Genomic DNA, 20,639 nt, shown 5'->3' on the forward strand with positions numbered 1-20,639 from the left:
AGATGCCAAGAAATCCCCAGCTCCTGATGGCACTTGTTCACAAAACCCATGCTCCTGTGGTAGCTTCTGTTTTTTGCATTGCCTCTTTACACTTTCTTATAACACTAGTTTTTTTCCTAATGTTGAGAAATTTGCTCATATAAACCAGCTCATACAAAGGGTGACAAATCTCTCTCTCATCCAATTACCATTCCTCTGCCAGTACTCTTTCCAAGGTAATGAGAAATCCAACTGCCAAAAACTTAAAACCTTCCATCTGGTCAATGAACGATAATATGGATTTTGTCGGTATCAATCCGCTAGTGATATAGTGATAATGTTACTCACCTCTAGAGAATATCTATGAAGAAGTTGCTCTTAACATTTCTAAGGCTTCTAATCATGTTTAGCACAAAGGTCTTTTAAACAAGCTCCCATCTTTTTGATTGCTAATACTCCTTTGCAATTGGACATCCAATTTGCTACTTAACGACTCACTGAAGGTCGTGGTAGACTAAACTCTGCCTTCCAACTTCTCCATAATGCTGGTGTTCCCCCAGAGTTCAATTCTTTCTCTCACTCTATCTCTTGTATATTAATGACTTTCTTCTAATGGCGTAAATCCTATCCACTGTTTCACCAATAACAGCACACTCCATTCCACCTACCAGTCTGAGAAATCTTGTCTGCACAAATGGCCTCAACTCAAATATTCACCACCAATTCCTTAAATGCTGATCTCTGGATAATTCAGCAATGGGGTGAAGAAAACTGAGTTAACTTCAGTCATAAAATACTGTCTGTCTTATTTTTTGCAAAACAGTATTGCTTCAGCACTCATCTTCGATGACACTCATTTCTAGGCAAGTTCACACCTCTAAGGATTTCAAAAAACTGATTTAAAATCTCCCTCACGGCATAAGCCGATTATAAATATTGCTTCCTCTACATCAAAAAAACTGGATTATTTTGCACTCTCAGCACTGCATTTCTTCTAAACAACTACTCACTCTTTACAAATTTCATATCTGCCCTACCATGGAATATTGTTTTCACACCTGGGCTGGTGTCCCCAAAACCTTTCTAAAGCTTCTTGCCTCCATGCAAAAGAGAACAGTAGGGTTAATTAATGATCTGTCTGTTCAATCTCTCTCTCACAGACATTGTTTTTGTTGCATGCCTTCTCTACAGGTATTTCCCGACAGTGTTCTTCTCAGTTGGCATCTGTAATTCCCCCACTCTTCCAAACATGTGCCACAGACAGCATCCAGTTCAACTACAAACCCACAGAACCAAATTTTCATGTTCCTCATTTATTTGTTCTAGTTCTATAACATTTTTCCTTCATGTGTAGTACAAAAGGAAAAAAAAAAAAAAAAAAACCTACAGAAATTCAAGTCTAGTGTCAATAAGTATTGTGTGTTATCAGCCTTCGATCCATGCATAATACTAAGTACTACATATACTAATAACTTTCATGTTAATAATAATAATAATAATAATAATAATAATAAGCATTTAAATTGTGTTGTAGAAATCTATACCACATTTTGTATTTAAAAATCGTATGCCACTACCAAAAGATTAACAAAGTAGATTAAAAATGGGAAAATATTTTAACATACTTCAATGACACCTTCAGGGTCCATTCCTGGAGGTCCATCATATTCTCTTCTATCATTTTTATCTCTTTCATCTGGTCCATTTCTAATATAGAAAGACAAAATAAAAAATTCATGAGAACATTAATTTTTTAAATCATTAGCATGTAACAAATTTAACATTACTTTCATAACTTTCACTTTCGTTAAAGTAGTAACACTTACAAATGTAGGGTGGTGGTTGAATTCCACTTCAGTAACCTTTCTGTGCATTCAACTGCAACTTACCCACACTTCCCAAAATCCACTGTAGCAGATATTCATGCAAAGAGAATATAGTGAGAAGATAGGTCAACAGAACAGGACAGCCTTGCATCAAAAAACATGTTAGAAGAGCAACAGAGTAATCATGCCTCAATCATATCATCTGCAGAAAACAAAAAATTGAAAGTTGGACGTGAATCAACTAACCATGGGAACAACCAGAAAACCAACTGGCCAATTTTCAGCTGGTTTATACGAGAAGTTGGTAGAAATTATGCCCCAAAGACAGGCTGTCACACAGGCCAAGTGTGACACTACTTGGGTTTATTGAATTAAAAGAACAATCTGTGTCCACCCAAATACTTTTCATCATATAGTATGCACATTAATTAAACATTAAGGTGCAATGTTAAATTTAAAGCCAACAATGGCACTGGTCATATAAATTATGCGTATTAATAATAAGGCAATGTCATAAAAGTTAGTGCAATAGCATTATTTCTATATACAGTAAAAAGTTGTGCAGTGAACTATTACGTAACATCTTATTGTGAACTTCCTCATGAGTTGCTTATCCCATTACATCTCAAATAAATAACGCTGCCTTGGTAGAGAAAATTATCGTTACTTATTCTCAGTGAGCACCACCACCACCACCCAGTCAGCCATTTCAGGGCTATTTGGCTGCCCCTCATCAGTGAGTGAAGTAGATACCCCTATGGTTAACAGCTTATAACCCTGCTGTGAATTAACTTCACAATAAGAGTTGCCAAGTGGGGTGTAGTTCATGTATGGGATTTAGGCCTAAAAAGCCCCAGACCGTGAGAAAGTTTACTTTTATAAGTTAGTGCAATAGTACAAGGTGTTTCATGTAAAACCAGCCCCAGTAACTGGCAAAATAATTAGAGACATCTAGACAGGAGTAAAATGAGATAAACACAAAAAACTTCAAGTCAAAAGTAACTTTATTTATTCTCTCCGAATGTACACACAATTATAAGAGATGCTGGAAATGAATTCCTTGTGCATCATCTATACACTTTTGGGCATGTGTTCAAGGTGACCCAATACAAAACAGTGACATCGATAGCCTCGATATTTCTTCGAATACTGTCCTTCAATTCATTTATTGTGTGGGGGGTTGTGCTCAAACTTTTCCTTTCAGATATCCCCACAGGTAAAGTCACACAACGACAAATCTGGAGAACGCAGCAGCCATGATCCTTTGCCAACTGGGTGTTCCTCTGTGAAACTGCCATGAACACAGGCCAGTGATCCACGAGACATGTGCCGCCGCCGCCACACAGTTGAAAGTAGCAGTTTTTACGCTTGTGTTCTGTTAACCGAGTGTAGAAGTTCTCAAAAATCTGAAGATAAGCTTCTGTGTTCACTGTAGATCAGTGGTTTTCAACCTGGGTGCCGCAGCACCTTAGGATGATGCAACAACATTCCAAGGGTGCCACGTAATTTGGGTTTAAGTTACTTCAACTTATTATTTTTTTTTTTATGTCACAGTTTACTAAGCTTAAAAAATATAAATGAAGAGAAGATTGAAAAGTGATGTTTTTTTATATGATTGAAGATTTCATGGAAGGGGAAACATTTCACCATAATAACGTGAAAACTCACAGAATTCCAGCTATCGGTATTATCACGAATGCAATACGATTGAGTTTACTATCCATTTATAATTGATTGCACTAACAGAAAAGACCAAAAAACAGGAAAGTGCAAATTGTTTTGTTTTATGGTCGTGACTGCCAGAAATGTGCTTTAGTTAAATGTGAGCATGTGAGCTCGCGTAGTGTTTCCAACCTAACAAAAGAATCAACTTTTCAGCAAGCAGAAGTTAATACAAAGTGGTAGGGTAAGCAGATGGCAGAAGTAGCGTAGTGCAAAAGTTAAAGAAGAAAAACTAATCTTAGAAAAAAACTGGTATTCATTTTCATTACAGTAAATATGACTAAAGAGATTATTGAATAATCAGCTGATATGTTTACCTGTACTGTAATGACCAGTGCAAACAAATTTCAGTTAGTGTCATACCCTTGATGGCAAGATGGACAAGTTTGTTATTAAGAAAAGAAGACATGAAGATGATTGTCGTGAAGGCAAAAGAAGACAAACATCAAGATGATTATGGTAAAAGGTGGAGGTAACAGTAAAGAAGGAATAATTATAACTGTTCCCTCTTCAAGCAAGTCTGCTGTGAAGGTAAGGAAGACAATCGTCAGTATTTGGACAGTTATGTGGAATATGGATTTACTTGGTGTGGGAATAAAGACAGCCCTAGCCCAAAATGTGTTATTTGTGGTGATATACTGTCTAAAGAAGCAATGGTAAATTAAAGAAACATTTAATCCAAAACCATAGCCATCTGGCTAACAAGCCTAGAAATGTGCGAGAGAGTTGAAATAACCAAAGAAAACAGAGTAAGTTTTACCAAAATAGCCAAAGTGTCTAATAAAGCTCAAGAGGCTAGCTACTTAGTAGCTCAGTTAATTGCTAAAAATATGAAGCCTCACACAGAAGCAGAGACACTTATCCTCCCTGCTTGTAATGCTATAGTAAGGACACTTTTTAGAAGCGAAGCAGAAAATGAAGTTAAAAAAAAATTCCCCTTTCCGATAATACCATTAGCAGACGGATTAGTGATAATATGTTGGCAGACACAGAAGAAAGTGTATGTGCCTCTGTGAAGAAAAGTGAAATTTTTGCACTCCAAGTAGATGAATCAAGTGATATTGGAAGAAAGGCTCAACTACTCGCATTTATTCACTTTGTCCATAACGATAAAATTGTGGATCTGGTTTTTGCTGTAAAGAACTTGAAACAACAATGACAGGCCAAGATATTTTCCATACATTAAGTACCTACTTGGAAAATCAAGGTTTGTGCTGGAAATCTTGTGTGGGAATTTGCACAGATGGTGCACCATCAATGGTCAGCTCAGTGAAAGGGTTTGTATCTTTAGTGGAGAAAGTTAACAGTGATGTCATTACAACACAATGCTTTCTTCACTGTGAAGTGCTGGTTGGGAAAACACTCAGTAGTGATCTGAAAAATGTGCTAGACACAGTTGTGAAAGTGGTTGACTATACCGTCTTAATAGCCTCACACGTCTTTCTGCCAAACTTTGTGAAGATGTTGGGGAAAACATTAATCTCCCTCATATAGAAGCAAGATGGCTTTCTAGAGGCAAAGTATTGTCAAGAGTATTTGAACTGAAGGATGAGATTCATTCTTTCTTTGCTATTGAAAAGCAAGAACAATTTTGTATGTTACTTGCAGATGATTATTGGTATGCCAAATTGTCTTATTTAGTTGATATCTCTGAAACTTTAAACAAAAGTTAATTCCAGTATGCAAAGCAAAGTTGAAAATATCTTATCTTCAACTGAGAGAATTCAAGCTCTGAGTGATAAGTTAAAATTGTGGATCACCATGGTGAAGGGAAGCAACTTGGATATGTTTCCATACGTTGCTACAACTAAGAATAAAGAAATAATACCATTGATTTCTGAGCATCTTGTAGCTAGGGAAAAAAAAAAACATTCAGTACTATTTTCCAAACTTATGTATCGAAGACTATGACTGGTTGAGGAACCTATTTATTGAATCACTTTCAAGCCATTCTAAGCTCAGTGTCATAGATCAGGTGGAGTTAACTGAAATATGCAATGATGGCAGTTTTAAATTAAAACAAAGTATTACTATCAAATTCTGGACAGAGATGAAGAATGAATATCCTCATATTGCAAAAAAAGCTGTGGTAATTCTGTTGCAATTTTTTACATCTTACTTATGTGAGTAGGATTTTCTGTGCTTACAACTATAAAAACTCATAAGGGGGAAAGACTACCAACAATTGAGGAAGAAATTAGAGTATGTATTCCACCAGTATTCCACCTAATATCAAAAAGATTTGCAAATCACACCAGGCACAAATATCTCATTGAAAATTTATAAACCAAGTGTTTAAATACCTTCCATTGTATGGTATGTTTTTAATTTTGTAGTTATCTTATAATTGATGTTTATTTAGTACTCCTATATAAAGAATAAAATTATTATATAAGTACTGTATATATATATATATAAAGGGGCTTAGAGGGGAACAGGTATTCTCTGTGTTATCAGACAGTCTAAAACACTGATGGATCCAATATCTTTCTATTACAGAAGATTTAGGAGAAGTCCGGTTGGCCTGCCTCCCTAAAATCCACTCATGCACACCTTTTCAATGTGTAAGCCCTGTTACATCACTTAGGTGGCAACGAATGTGTAGAGTGGTCTCTTCAAGACACCTGGTCAGTGTGAAAAGGAAAAGACCAAATCCTCTAGCACATAACAGCACAACGAAACAAATGGCTCAGTCCCCAGCGGCTTTCACTCCTCCTCTTACGGCAGCGAGAGGATCAGAGTGGAAGGAGAGGGTGCTAAGAATCTGTGGGTACGACCAGACTGCCATGCTCGGAAACTGAGCCCGTTACAACATAAGATCGCTCATCGGTGAAGACAGGATATTACAGCTGGAAAAGGAACTAGTAAATGTGAACTGGCTCAAACAAGAAGAAATTAATCACTTATAAGTTTATCAAGTGGAAATCTGCTGTACACCAATGGAAACAGTGAAAGGATCAAAGGTGGAGTTGGCTTTCTGGTCCATAAAGATATAAATAAACATTTTGGAATTCAAAAGTACATAACCAAGGGTGTCAAGACTAATACTCAGGATTTCTAAGAAGTACAAACTAAAGGTTATAATGGTTTATGCACCAACATCAAACCACGATGATGAAGAGGTTGAAGAAATGTACTCTGAAAATGTCTTCTAGATGAGCAGAAAACCATCATTATGGGGGACTGCAATGGTAAGGTTGGAAAAAGACAAAACAGCACAGAAAGAGGATCTCCCGGGGTAAATTTGTACCCGTTACCTATGTGATTCCTATGGTGCAGCTTAGTGCGGGCCCAATCTACTATAGGAAATTTTGGAATTGGTTAAAGAAATGAAAGAGGTGAAAGACTTGCGGAATTTGCAGAATCTCAAGGAATGTCAGTAATGGACACTTTTTTCAAGAAAAGGGTGAACAGAAAGTTGACATGGAAGAGTCCAAATGGATTACCAACTAATGAAATCGACTTCATCCTCACTAACAGAAGATATATTGTAGATGATGTTACCGTCCTGAATAAGGTAAATGTTGGAAGTGATCACAGAATGGTAAGATGCACACTTGATATAGATGTAGGAAAGGAAAAAACTGACTCGAGTAAATAATATGAAGGTCTTTGAGATAACAGAAGAGGAGAAAAAGCAGTATGTACTGTAACTTAAGAACAAGTTTGAACTTCTGCAGCCTGCTCCGGACCAAGATATCAATGAGGAATATTACAACTTTCTGAAAGTGATAAAGCACAAGAAACCAATAGGTAAAAATCCAAAGAAGAAAAAATTAGTCAAGAAACACTTGTCATGATGAATCAAAGACACCAAATGAAGAGCAAGATAAACACTGACAAGAACAAAATTGAGTATACCGAGTTATGCCATGCCATTAGAAAGAGACGCAGAGAGGACACAAGAAAGAAGACTTAACACAAGAAAAGTAGAACAAATATTAAGGGAAAACTAAGGACTTAAACCAGCAGCCATGAGCACTAATACAGAAAGACAAATGACACTGAAATTGAAAAATAGTGATGGCTATTCTTCACTTATAAATAGCAGTGAATGCATAATTCAAATAGCAGAAGACTACTATAGAGAAATATACAAGGTGCGAGGGAATGATGCCAGCAGTGGGGAAATGGATTGCAAATTAGTAACACATATGACATACCCGATATCCTTCCTGATGAGGTAGAACATGCACTGAAGAAAATGAAGAATCAGAAAGTCCCAGGGAAAAATGAAGTTATGGTAGAGTTGTTAAACTAGGAGGAAAAGACATGACACAAAAACTGGCAAGACTCTTCACAAAATGCATTAGAAAAGGTGTCACGCCTAAGGAGTGGATTAATGCAATCATAGTTTTGCTGCATAAGAAAGGAGATAAATCAGAAATTGGAAATTATAGACCAATTAGCTTGTTATCCAACATCTACAAGTTGTTCACAAGGGTCATTACTAACAGATTAGAAAGAATACTTGATGAGAATCAACCGAAAGAGCAAGCTGGCTTTAGGACAGGATTCTCAACTATGGATCACCTTCACGTAATATCACAGCTAATGGAGAAAGCAAATGAATATAAAACACCATTATTTGTGGATTATGAAAAGGCATTTGACTCCATACAGCATAAGACAATGTTTCGGGCACTGGAAGGACAAGGCATAGATACCCCATATATTATGATTTTGAAGAAAATATATGAGAACGCTACCTCCTTTATTAGACTAGACAAAGACAGTAGTAAATTTAAAATTGAGAGAGGAGTTCGACAAGGAGATACAATATCTCCGAAGTTGTTTACTGCTGCCCCTTGAGGAAGCTTTCAGAAGATTAGACTGGTCGCAGATATGAGTCAGTGTGAATGGAGAGTACCTAAACCATTTAAAATTTGCAGATGACACTGTGGTCATAAACCGTGATCCCAAAGAATTAGAGGAAAATCTTAGTCAGTTCGTAAGGATTTTGTACTAATATGGATATGGCTAAAACAAAATTAATGATGAACAAGTATACCACAGAAAGGAACAATGACTGAAGGAGCAGTAATTGAACAGGTAGAGTCATATACTTATCTGGGACAAGTTATTAGCTGTAAAATGATAAATGGCTGGAACTCAAGAGAAGAATAAATTTTGGATGGATAGCATTCAGGAAATATAGTCATGTACTGAAGAGCAATATCCCAGTTTGCCTGAAATGTAAAATAATGAACCAATGTATACTCCCCACCTTATGGAAGTGAAACTTGGGCACTCACCAAAAGAATGGAAGAGAAGCTGAGAACTACACACGTTTAAATAAATAAATACATATAACGACTTAGATTACAAACGTAATATAATTAATTATATTTAACATAATTAATTATACATATAACCACTTAGGTTACGTAACATAAATAATTGGTAAAAACAAATAATTAATACATAACTTGATACGAAAGTTATATAAAGGGATTTCGCAGATAACACTCGTTACTGAAACGTAAATATTCCGTAGATAACACTCGTTACTGAAACGTAAATATTCCGTAGATAACACTCGTTACTGAAACATAAATATAGCGTTATAACTTTAATTTTGTACAGAAATTGAAATTTTATCGAAAGTAAATCTAAATCATGACTCAAACCAGAGCAGCAAAGCAAAGGGCTCAAGCCAATGGGAATGCTGTGGCCCAGGGGAGAACTGAGGGGGGCAGTTGTCCTCTGAATCACAGCCTTGTAAGATGCACTATTTGCTTGATGTTTGCGGAGCAGTCAAGTATGGGACATGATACTGCCATGGGGGATGTCTTTGTGTGTGTGCGATGCAAGGAGTGTAAGGAGATAAGGCGACACAACTCAGCGTTGTTATGGGCCTATATGAGAGCTTGAAGGATAGGGTGGATGCCCTCGAAGGATTACAAGTGAGGGGCCCATCAAGCTCTCAGCTGCCCACACCAATGCCAGAGCTTGCACTTGGTCATCGCGGAACACAGCGGCAACCCCCAAGGCAGAATGCGCTGGTCCCAAAGGAACTAGTAGTTGTTGGTGACTCTATTGTCAGGGAAACGGGAAACATGCTTTGTAAAAAGGATAGGTGGAATAGGACCAGGGTATGTCTGCCAGGGGCAAAAGTTGATGACGTTGTAGAGCGGATATCATCTTTTAAGGGCACAAAAGGTGATATAGTTGTACACGTTGGCACTAATGACATTAAGAGTAGGAGACCGGCGGAATTACTTGACAAGTACAGGTCACTGATGAAAAAAAGCCGTGAATTAGGGTTGAAATTGAAAGTGTCTGCAATTCTGCCCAGACACGATAGGAGGGAGTATATGATGAGAGCCCTGTCAATCAATTCGGCCCTGGAAAGATTGTGCAGGGCTCAAGGGGTAGAATTTTTTTCAGCCTGGTCTGTACTTGTTAACAGGAGAGACTGCTTCTACAGGGATGGGATACACTTAAATAGAAAGGGTGCAAGAATGTTTGCTGATGCTATCGAGGCAATGTTAGGTGGGTCGGAAAACTGCTAGATTGGGGGGATACAAGGACTAATAGATTAACAGTAGCCACTGGCAGAGGTGAAAGTGATTCTTGCACTGCTTCTATTGGAATGAGCCGCAGCCTGGAAAATAAGATGCAGGATATTTCAGAGACTGCTGGGAATCATTGGGGTACAAGTAAACACATGGGTTGTGTTAGGGTAGCTAAGAAGAAGAACAGGTGCATGTATACTTGTGTGTACACCAATGCTAGGAGTTTAGTAAATAAATTTGATGAATTTGAGGTATTGCTCAAAACATCAAAGGCAGATATTGTGGGGATTTCAGAGACGTGGTGTCACACAGATATAAGAAATGCAGAACTGGAATTTGGGGAGTACAATGTCTACAGAAAGGATAGACAGGATAGGAAGGGAGGAGGGGTTATGCTATTAGTTAAAAAACACAAAATCCAAGGAAGTGAAGCCAGTCGACATCGCTGGACAGTGCAGTGTCGAGTCAGTTTGGTGTGACATAAGCATTGGGAGATCAAAATTGAGAGTAGGAGTGTGCTATAGGCCTAATGACTCTGATGAGTATAATAAGAAACTGTTCGGAGAAATAGAGTGGGCCAGTAAATCAGAGAGTCTTATAATGGGGGATTTTAATTTCCCAGATATTGACTGAAATTTGGGGGCTGGTCACTCACACAGTAGCAAGGCTTTTGTGGATTTATTGGATGATTGTTTTCTACATCAGCATGTTCGGGAGGCAACTAGAGGGAGTAATACTCTTGATTTGATTATCAGTAGTGATTCTTCATGCATTAAGAATCTGCAGATAAATGAACCACTTGGTGGCAGTGATCACAGTGTGCTGAAGTGGGAGTTACTCAAAGAGGTAACTACCATTAGGGGTAAAGGGAAGGGGTATTGCTTCCGTAAAGGCGACTACGATGGACTGAGACAGTATTTAAATTCTATACAGTGGGATCAACTGATGATATTGCCAACAGCAAATTCAAAATGGGAAGCATTCAAAGAACTTATCGTGGAAGCTACTAGGCTTTACATACCAACTAAGAAATATTGTTCAAGGTTTAGGCCTAAATGGTTGTCAGATGAACTAATGAGGCATATGGCAGAGAAGAAAAATGCATGGGATACATACAAATTAACACGTGACACGGACGCCTATGATAGATACAAGTTGATCTGTAACCAAGTTACAAAGGAGGTTAGGCAGGCGAAGGCAGATTACGAGAGATCCTTGGCAAGGGATGCGAAGAAAAACAGCAAAGAGTTCTTTACTTATGTAAACTCTAGAAGGAAGGGGATGAATCAGATTGGTCCACTTGAGATCGATGGGTCAACTGTTGATGACCCTGCTCGGGTAGCTAACAAACTAAATGAATATTTTGCATCGACATTCACACATGAGGAGTTATTCAGCGAGGGGAATGCCAGAGGTGTATTCAACTCTAGCAGTAAGCTAGAGAATCTTGTAATAACTGAGAGCAAAGTGGAGGAGAAATTGTTGAAGATAAACACAAGAAAGGCACCTGGGGTGGATGGGATCTATCCAGTTATATTAAAGGAGGCAGCAAAGGAGGTAAGCAAACCCTTAGCCATAATTATGAGAGCTTCCTTGGACTCAGGGGAGGTACCCATTGACTGGAGATGTGCAAATGTGACCCCAATTCACAAAGGGGGATCAAAGGCTGACACAAGTAATTATAGACCTGTGAGTTTAACTTCTGTTACCGGAAAATTAATGGAGGCACTGGTGAAAGAAGCACTGCAGGATCATCTAGACAAGACTTCAGTTATAGCTAGGACACAGCATGGTTTTGTTAAGGGGAAGTCTTGCCTGACCAATTTGATTGGATACTATGATGCAGTCACAAAAGAACTGGATGCAGGGAATAACTTTGATATTATATACTTGGACCTTAGAAAGGCTTTTGATACTGTTGCACATGGAAGACTGCTGCACAAATTGGAGCAGTGTGGCATTGGAGGCAAGTTGCTGCTATGGATAAAGGGGTGGTTGAGGGGGAGAAGACAGAGTGGTAATCAATGGACACTGCTCATCGTGGACTAATGTTATTAGTGGAGTCCCTCAGGGTTCAGTATTGGGGCCTTTATTGTTTTCTGTATTTATATATGATATTGATGATGGTATATCAGGCTTAATGTCCAAGTTTGCAGACGATACGAAGGTTGGCAGGGTTGTCAAGGACACTACTGACACTATGCTGCTGCAACAGGATTTGGAAAGGTTGAGCAGATGGGCTTCGAGGTGGCAAATGAAGTTTAACATTGACAAATGTAAAGTACTACATATGGGAAACAGCAACCCCAGAGCAACGTATCAACTCTGTGGTACTACACTGACAGTGGTAGAGAATGAAAGGGACCTGGGGGTGGTGGTGCAGGCAGATATGAAGTTCTCTGAGCAGTGCAGACGAGCTGCAAGAGTAGCTCATGGTGTATTGTCAATGATATATAGGAATTTTTCTAGCAGGGATAAGGAGGTGATTATTCCCTTGTATAAGGCAATGGTCAGGCCACACCTAGAGTACTGTATACAGGCCTGGAGGCCTCATTTCAGGAAGGATGTAGAGCTGCTGGAACGAGTACAGAGAAGGGCAACTAGATTGGTGAATGGGACAAAGGGGTTCTCTTACGAAGAAAGGCTTAAGTTTTGCAAATTACAGTGTCTGGAAACTAGGCACCAGCGGGGTGATCTGATAGAGGTGTACAAAGCCTTGAATGGTTTGAGCATGCTCAATGCTGATGGGATTCTTCCTCTAGCTCAGAAAAATCACCTGAGAGGGCATAAATTCAAATTGAGGAAAGACAGATGTAGGATAGATGTGCGGAAATTTGCCTTTAGCCAGCGGGTGGTTGGTGGGTGGAACAGACTTCCATCCCTTGTCGTGGAAGTTGATAGCCTAAATAAGTTTAAGGCTCAGCTGGACAGGTATTTCGAACGAACAGAGGGGTGAAGTGGAAGTGGTTATTTTTAATTATTTATGTTACTTTTTTTTTTTTTTTTTTGGCTGATGCTGCATAAGCTTGCTTTCTTGCATCAAATGCCTCTACTAATGCTAATGCTACACAGCAAAGAATGGAATGAATTATATTGGGAATCAGACTGTTAGATAAGAAGAGAAACACACATGGAGGCAGCAAACTCAAAGGATATTCTTATCAAAACTAAAGAACTGAAATGGTCTTGGGCAGGACACATAGTTCGAAGACATGATGACAGATGGACTAAGAAAATAACAGAATGGTACCCAAGAGGAGCTAGCAGAAAACTTGGAAGACAACAAGGGAGATGGACAAATGAAATTCAAGAGTTCATGGGTAGTAAATGGATGGCCATTGCACAAAACAGAAGGAACTTGAAAGTTGCTGGAGAGGCCTTCATCCTGCAGTGGATTTAAAATGGCTAACGATGATGAATTTGTATTATGAATTGTAATTTTGTTTATAATTATTATTATAATAACTATCATATAACATATATATTTTTTAATATTATATATATTGAATATCTTGAATCTTGCCTTCAATTCTGTGTAGAATCATCTTCAAGAGGAATTTTGTTTATAATTATTATTATAATTAACTATCATATAACATATATATTTTTTAATATTATATATATTGAATATCTTGAATCTTGCCTTCAATTCTGTGTAGAATCATCTTCAAGAGGACTTTCATGGAGTGGCTTATGAGGCTTATTGTGTGGTGGTCTGCACAATTTGATGTTCTTGCCTTTTTTGGTATGGGAATAAAGATGGATCACAGAAATTCAAGGGGTAGTTTCCCTCCAGTTAGGATTTTATCAAAAATATTGAGGAGCTGTTGTTTTCCTCTTGTTCCGAGGCATTTGAGCATTTCGGCTGGGATGTTATCAATGCCAGTTGCTTTGTTATTTTTCATTGATTTAATCGCTTGCTCCAGTTCTTCCAGCAGAAAGTCTTGATGTTTGCCTTTTGTTTGAGTGTTGTCATTTCCGAGTTGTCTGTCATCCTCACAGTATAGTTCCCTCAGATATTCTTGCCATCTATCCTTTTTCTGTTGTATGTTCACAATTTCGCTGTTGTTTTTATCCAGAATGTGGTCTCTTGCTCGGTCTTTGGTTATGTTGAATAGTTCCCCCACTTCTTTGGACTAGATGTTCCTTATGCTCATTTTTCGGATATTCAATTCTTTTACATCTTATAATTTTCTATATCTTTGTTCTTAAAGTTTTTCCTGTGCTCCATTATATATAGTATCTCTTGACTTTCCTTGGGCCCGTCCAAAATTTGCATTTGCAGCACCTGTCACCTTCTTGAATAAGGTCAACTCAGATTCTGGATCTCTATCTAGTAAATCGCTCGAATTGCAGTTACGCAATTCACATATTTTGTATGTTCTATAATACAGTACTGAATAAGCTAGAAGTTATAAATAATGTGTATAGTGTTTTTGTGCTTGCTATGTAAATAGGTAATTGTGAATATCATGATTTATAATTTAAATAAAAAAACAAAGGCCCAATTAATTTTAGGCATGCCACTGTCATAATCCATTCGATATAGGGAAAATTTTCTTCGTTCTACAGAAACTATTTTAAATGTAATTACCAAGGGGAATTCAAAAAATTTGCTATAAAGATTGTACAAATAATATTATTTATTACAATTATCAATTATCGAAAAAAGGCACGTGGCCACAAATTTGCCAAGGGTGCCAAAAACCTAGCTACGCCTCTGAACATGCATTTTGTTTGGCAGCATGTTTTGTCCCATTTGGAAAATGATTTCACTGGTTTTGAATTGCAAGTTCAAACAATTGCCAAAGACATTGTGAAGATTGGAAAAGACTTGGGATTTGAAACTTTGGACATTGCCAATGTGATTACATTGACTTGCATGCAAATGACTTAGATGATAAGACTCTCCTTGAAATTGACGAGCAAACTGCATTTGTTAACAATTCTGAAGTAGATAACACTTAAGTGGCACCAAAAGAATTTTCAACCAAAGAATTGGAGTAAGTTTTTTTTTTGGGGGGGGGGGGGGTTGACATGGCCCACAAAACAATTATGAATGGAGATCCAAATGTTGAATGTGGCATCAAGATACAGCAAATTTTACAAGATGGGATTCGATGCTAAAAAGACTTGTACGCTGAGAAAAAGAAGACATGACTTCAGACGTCATTATTGAAATACTTAAACAATAAACCTTTTTTCTCATCTCTCATGATGCTACATCTTCATTAATAAAATATTTGCAATATTTTTTAATTCAAATCCTTTTAATTGGCTATCAAGTGTAAACTGTTTATAGATTTATTATAATTTGTTTATAGACTTTCTCTGGTACGCATTCAATTAAAACCCATTATAATTATACTTGATTCAGGATGGTTTCACATAACACAAACCAGTTTCAGGTACCAAATATCAGTGCTATGGAGGGGGGTACTGCTGTATTTGTTTAACACAGTTATTGAGCTAATTTGTTTCACACTGCTCTTGCTACCACCTGTTTTCTGTTTACTTCTAGTTTCTTATTTTAGACTTGACTTCACTCTTTTGCCAATGGTTTGAATTGGCACTGTGTAAGTGCTCAAGCTTTGTCTATTTCTTTATTGCATAAAGGCTACTGTTCTGCAGGCTGACATTAGTTTGTCAGTTGTCCATTACATAGCTTTGCATAACAATTGAAATGCAAATTTTTTCCACAAACACTGCTGTCCCATGACCTCCTGATGATAAAGGTCTCGATGGTTGTCTGTTCTCTATTTTTGGTTGTTTAATTTATTTCTTTTTCATGGATATAGTTTATGGTATCATTATCATGATATTTTGCATTAATTAGTCTTGGCATTATCATCAAGAGGGCACCAATCTAAATTTATTCTTAATTGGCTTTTAATTTATGATATATTTGCATTTTATTTAAAATATTCAGAATCGTTGGTACATATTCTTTCCCATTTTTTTTACTTAATTTTTGTTCTCCTCTCTCTCTCCCACCCCCTCCTCTTACTTTTCTCACTGGTATGTGCTCCTCTTCCTGCCAATATCACTGCACATAGCAAAGCATGACTCTAAAGAATGAATATTGCAGGAGGTATGTTGTACTATGTCACCAGGATTGCACCCCACACACTGCAACAGTCTGTGGTGGAAGATCCAAAAGTCAATCGAAGTAATCCCAGAGATGTTTATAAGATTCATATCTGCCAACCGAGATAGCACCACCTATAAGTCACTTTTTGTGTTCGGTAAACCACTCTCAAACAATACTGCCGATGTGCATTATCCTTCTGGAACACTTCCATGCCATCTGGGAAGACATTCACCACACAGGTATGCACCTGATCAAGTCACAGTAGATGGGGAGCTTTTATCATTCAGGGTGTGGTCTAAGGTTATGAGGGCTCCAAGAGATTCCCAGGAAAACATCTCTATACCAAAAGACTGCCACTACCTGCCTGTTTCCACTGGACCAATTCTCCATAGTTTGAAGCCATATACCTTCCATCTAATGTCTAAACAGCATAGCAGGAAACATGAATGCATTGAAACTTTTTTACAGTTATCAACAGTCCAATGACACTGTTCAGATGCAAACTTTCAGATGCATCATTGTCTATGGGTTGCTACCAGAATGGGTACCTTGGCTACTCCGCAGGTTCACACAGAGGAGTGTTTGTTGGATCGTGGTCTTGAAAATACTGCTGCTCTCATCACAACAAAACAAGTGTACTACACGGATATACCGAACAGATTTTGGTAACTCGGGTAGTCGAAAAAAACCCAAAATGAAAAGGGTGACTTAGTTTTTATGGCCACCTGCATCACATCAGATTAGTGGGCCAGTTTTTGATCTTGCCCTTTTGTCCATTAGATCTTACTGCATTACTCCATTTTACAGATGGTCTTCTATTCACTGAACTATAAATTTCGGGACTTCTAAGAACGTTGTATGCATTTTGGGCTTCTAAGAATTTTGTTTGCACATCACTATCATTTTAAAGTAAAATCAGTTAGAAACAAACCCTTCCTTCGGAAACATGTCTACTAACAAAAGAAAGTCTCTCGATTTGCGAAAAAGTCAATTATTCGTGAGTTGGAACGTGGTGCAAAAAACGTTGAGGTGTGCAAAATGTTTTCTTTGTCCTCTTAAGTTTATCGACATTGTGGAAGAATAAAGATGTTTACATATCAGCACTGGAAAAGAACATAACAAAAAAAAAAAAAAAAAAAATTTAGGCAGTGCAAGGTTACAAACGTTGATGAAGCATTGCTTCAATGGTTCACTACACAAAGAAGTGCTAGAATTTCAATGTTTATTGTTTGTTTGTTATTTGGTTTTTAGGAGCATTAGCAACTAAGGCCATATTGCTCCGGGGATATGCAGTGGTCATTCCCTGACCATTCCGCATCCTCCGTATTTGGTGGTCACAGGCTCTAACCCCGGTCTAATCAAGAAGTTTGTTTGTTGTTTGGTTTTTAGGAGCATTAGCAACTAAGGCCATATTGCTCTGGGAATATGCGGTGGTCATTCCCTTGACCTTTCTGCATCCTCCGTATTTGGTGGTGACGGGCTCGAACCCCAGTCTAATCAAGAAGCGTGTGCTACGCACTACTGCTCCTTCCCACCTGGCTACAGAGGCGCCTAGAATTTCAATAGATGGTCTGGTCTTGAAGGCTCAAGTGGAAAAATTTGATAAACAATTTGGGTACAACGATTTTTTGTATGTAACAACAGCTGTCTGGATTGATTTAAAAACTGACATAACACCGTTTATGCAAAAATTAGTGGAGAATCTCAATGTGCAGATCCAATAATGGCAAATGAATGGTTTGACCGTGTTTGGGCAGAAATCAGGAAAGATTTCAACAACGAAGACATAGACAATGCCAACGAAACAGGACTTTTTTATAATTTGACACCTGACAATACATTTAAATTCAAAGGGGAAAATTTTGTTGATGGGAAAAAATCAAAGGATCGCTTGATGGTGCTCACACGCAGAAATATGACAGGAACTGATAAAAAAAAAAAAAAACCTGTTTTTATCAGATAATCTTTAACGATTATCTGATTATCTGATACCTTGGTGTTCCAAAAACGTAAGGAAACTTCCTGTGGATTACACTGCAAACAAGAAAGCTTGGATGATTTGGATATTTTTTGGCAACACGTAAATAATTGGAATAAGGAGCTATTCAAAAAGAAGAAAAATATTTTATTGTTAGTTCATAACTGTCCTGCACATCCCCCGATTCAAAATTTGTCCAACAGTAAGCTAGTGTTTCTGCTTCCCAATGCGACATCAATTTTACAACCAATGGATGTAGGTATAATTAAGAGTTTGAAAGGATTTTATAAAAGATTTCTAGTTCTACATCTGGTCAGTCAAAGAGAACAGAAACTTCACGAGTCTATATTGATATTGGATGTTATAAATTTATTGAATGATGCGTGGACCAACATTACTTCGACAACCATCTCGGATTTTTTCAAGAAATCTAAATTAAATTCAAATGAAATTTCAATCGTAGATGACGATGATGGAAACAAAGAAAACAACTTACAATTATCCGAACGGTTGCTACGTAACAACGTTGTAGCTTTTATTACAGATAACATTGACAAATTTGTAGGAGTCAATGACAGCTTGTTAACTAGTCTTCCTACAAGAGTGACACTGTAGATGTTATGCTCAACAAAGACGATGGTGATATGACAAGTGAAAGTGAATCAAAATCAGTGCTGACAATCTCACAAGCCCAAAGTGCAATGGACACTAGTCAATTTTTTTGAAGTAACTGAGGCAAGTAATGAGACTTTTAACGCATTGAGTGTTTTAAGGTGAAACTTGAGAAATATTAAAGTGAAATCTTTAAAACAAACATCAATTTTAAGATTCTTAATTAGACTAATCGAAATTGTGTTTAGTATTAAGTGTATTGTAGTTTATACAAGCATATTAATACAAATAATATGTAGGTATATACTTATATTTTTTTATCTCTAATATTTCTTTTGTTTTTTGAATCTATCTTTTTATCAAGTTATTGAGAATTTCAAAAAATAGGAGGTATATTTAACTATCACTGATTATTGGAGTTCATTAGTGGGCTGAAAGTGTTCATTTTTTTCAGCCTGGACTGTACTTGTTAACAGGAGAGACTGCTTCTACAGGGATGGGATACACTTAAATAGAACGGGTGCAAGAATATTTGCTGATGCTATTGAGCAGTGTTAAGTGGGTCGGAAAACTGCTAGCTTGGGGGGGAGATACCAAGACTAATACCTCTGCCATTAATGGCAGAGGTATTAGTCTTTAATACCCCTCTTTAATAGATTAACAGTAGCCACTGGCAGAGGTGAAAGTGATTCTTGCACTGCTTCTATTGGAATGAGCAGAAGATGCAGGATATTTCAGAGACTGCTGGGAGTCATTGCAGTACAAGTAAACACATGGGTTGTGTTAGGGTAGCTAAGAATAGAAACATGTGCATGTATACTTGCATGTACACCAACGCTAGGAGTTTGGTAAATAAATTTGATGAATTTGAGGTATTGCTCAAAGCATCAAAGGCAGATATTGTTGGGATATCAGAGACGTGGTGTCACACAGATATAAGGAATGCAGAACTGGAATTTGGGGAGTACAAAGTCTACAGAAAGGATAGACAGGACAGGAAGGGAGGAGGGGTTATACTATTAGTTAAGAAACACATAAAATTCAAGGAAGTGAAGCCAGGCGACATCGCTGGACAGTGCAGTGTCGAGTCAGTTTGGTGTGACATAAGCATTAGGAGATCAAAATTGAGAATAGGAGTGTGCTATAGGCCTAATGACTCTGATGAGTATAATAAGAAACTGTACAGGGAAAGAGATTGGGCCAGTACATCAGAGTCTTATAATAGGGGATTTTAATTTCCCAGATATTGGCTGGAATTTGTGGGTTGGTCACTCACACACTAGCAAGGCTTTTGTGGATTTATTGGATGATTGTTTTCTACATCAGCATGTTCGGGAGGCACCTAGAGGGAGTAATAATCTTGATTTGATTATCAGTAGTGATTCTTCATGCATTAAGAATCTGCACATAAAGGAACCACTAGGTGGCAGTGATCACAGTGTGCTGAAGTGGGATTTACTCAGAGGTAACTACCATCAGGGGTAAAAGGAAGGGTTATTGCTTTCATAAAGGCAACTACGATGGTCTGAGACAGTATTTAAATTCTATACACTGGGAACAACTGAAGATGTTACCAACAGCAAATTCAAAATGGGAAGCATTCAAAGAACTTATCTTGGAAGCTATTAGGCCTTACATACCAACTAGGAAATATTGTTCAAGGTTTAGGCCTAAATGGATGTCAGATGAACTGAGACATATGACAGAAGAAAAATGCATGGGATACGTATAATTTAACACGTGACACAGAAGCCTATGATAGATATAAGTTGATCTGTAACCAAGTTACAAAGGAGGTTAGGCAGGCAAAGGCAGATTACGAGAAATCTTTGGCAAGGGATGCAAAGAAAAACAGCAAACAGTTATTTACTTATGTAAACTCTAGAAGGAAGGGGATGAATCAGATTGGTCCA

General features: G+C 37.7%; 1 protein-coding gene across 1 annotated transcript in view; it reads right to left on the reverse strand.

The window, feature by feature from the left end:
* Nucleotides 1-20,639, reverse strand: part of LOC150091147 (eukaryotic initiation factor 4A-I-like) — a 260,943-nt gene that overhangs the window by 215,686 nt on the left and 24,618 nt on the right. Inside the window, exon 2 of the mRNA XM_090374499.1 lies at nucleotides 1,605-1,686. Coding sequence (XP_090230625.1) covers nucleotides 1,605-1,686 — 82 coding nt within the window. The remainder of the gene's footprint in view (nucleotides 1-1,604; nucleotides 1,687-20,639) is intronic.

This window comes from Mastigoproctus giganteus, chromosome 1, assembly GCF_048544385.1.
Source record: "Mastigoproctus giganteus isolate SK-2022 chromosome 1, ASM4854438v1, whole genome shotgun sequence".
In the NCBI taxonomy this organism is placed as follows: Eukaryota; Metazoa; Arthropoda; class Arachnida; order Uropygi; family Thelyphonidae; genus Mastigoproctus; species Mastigoproctus giganteus.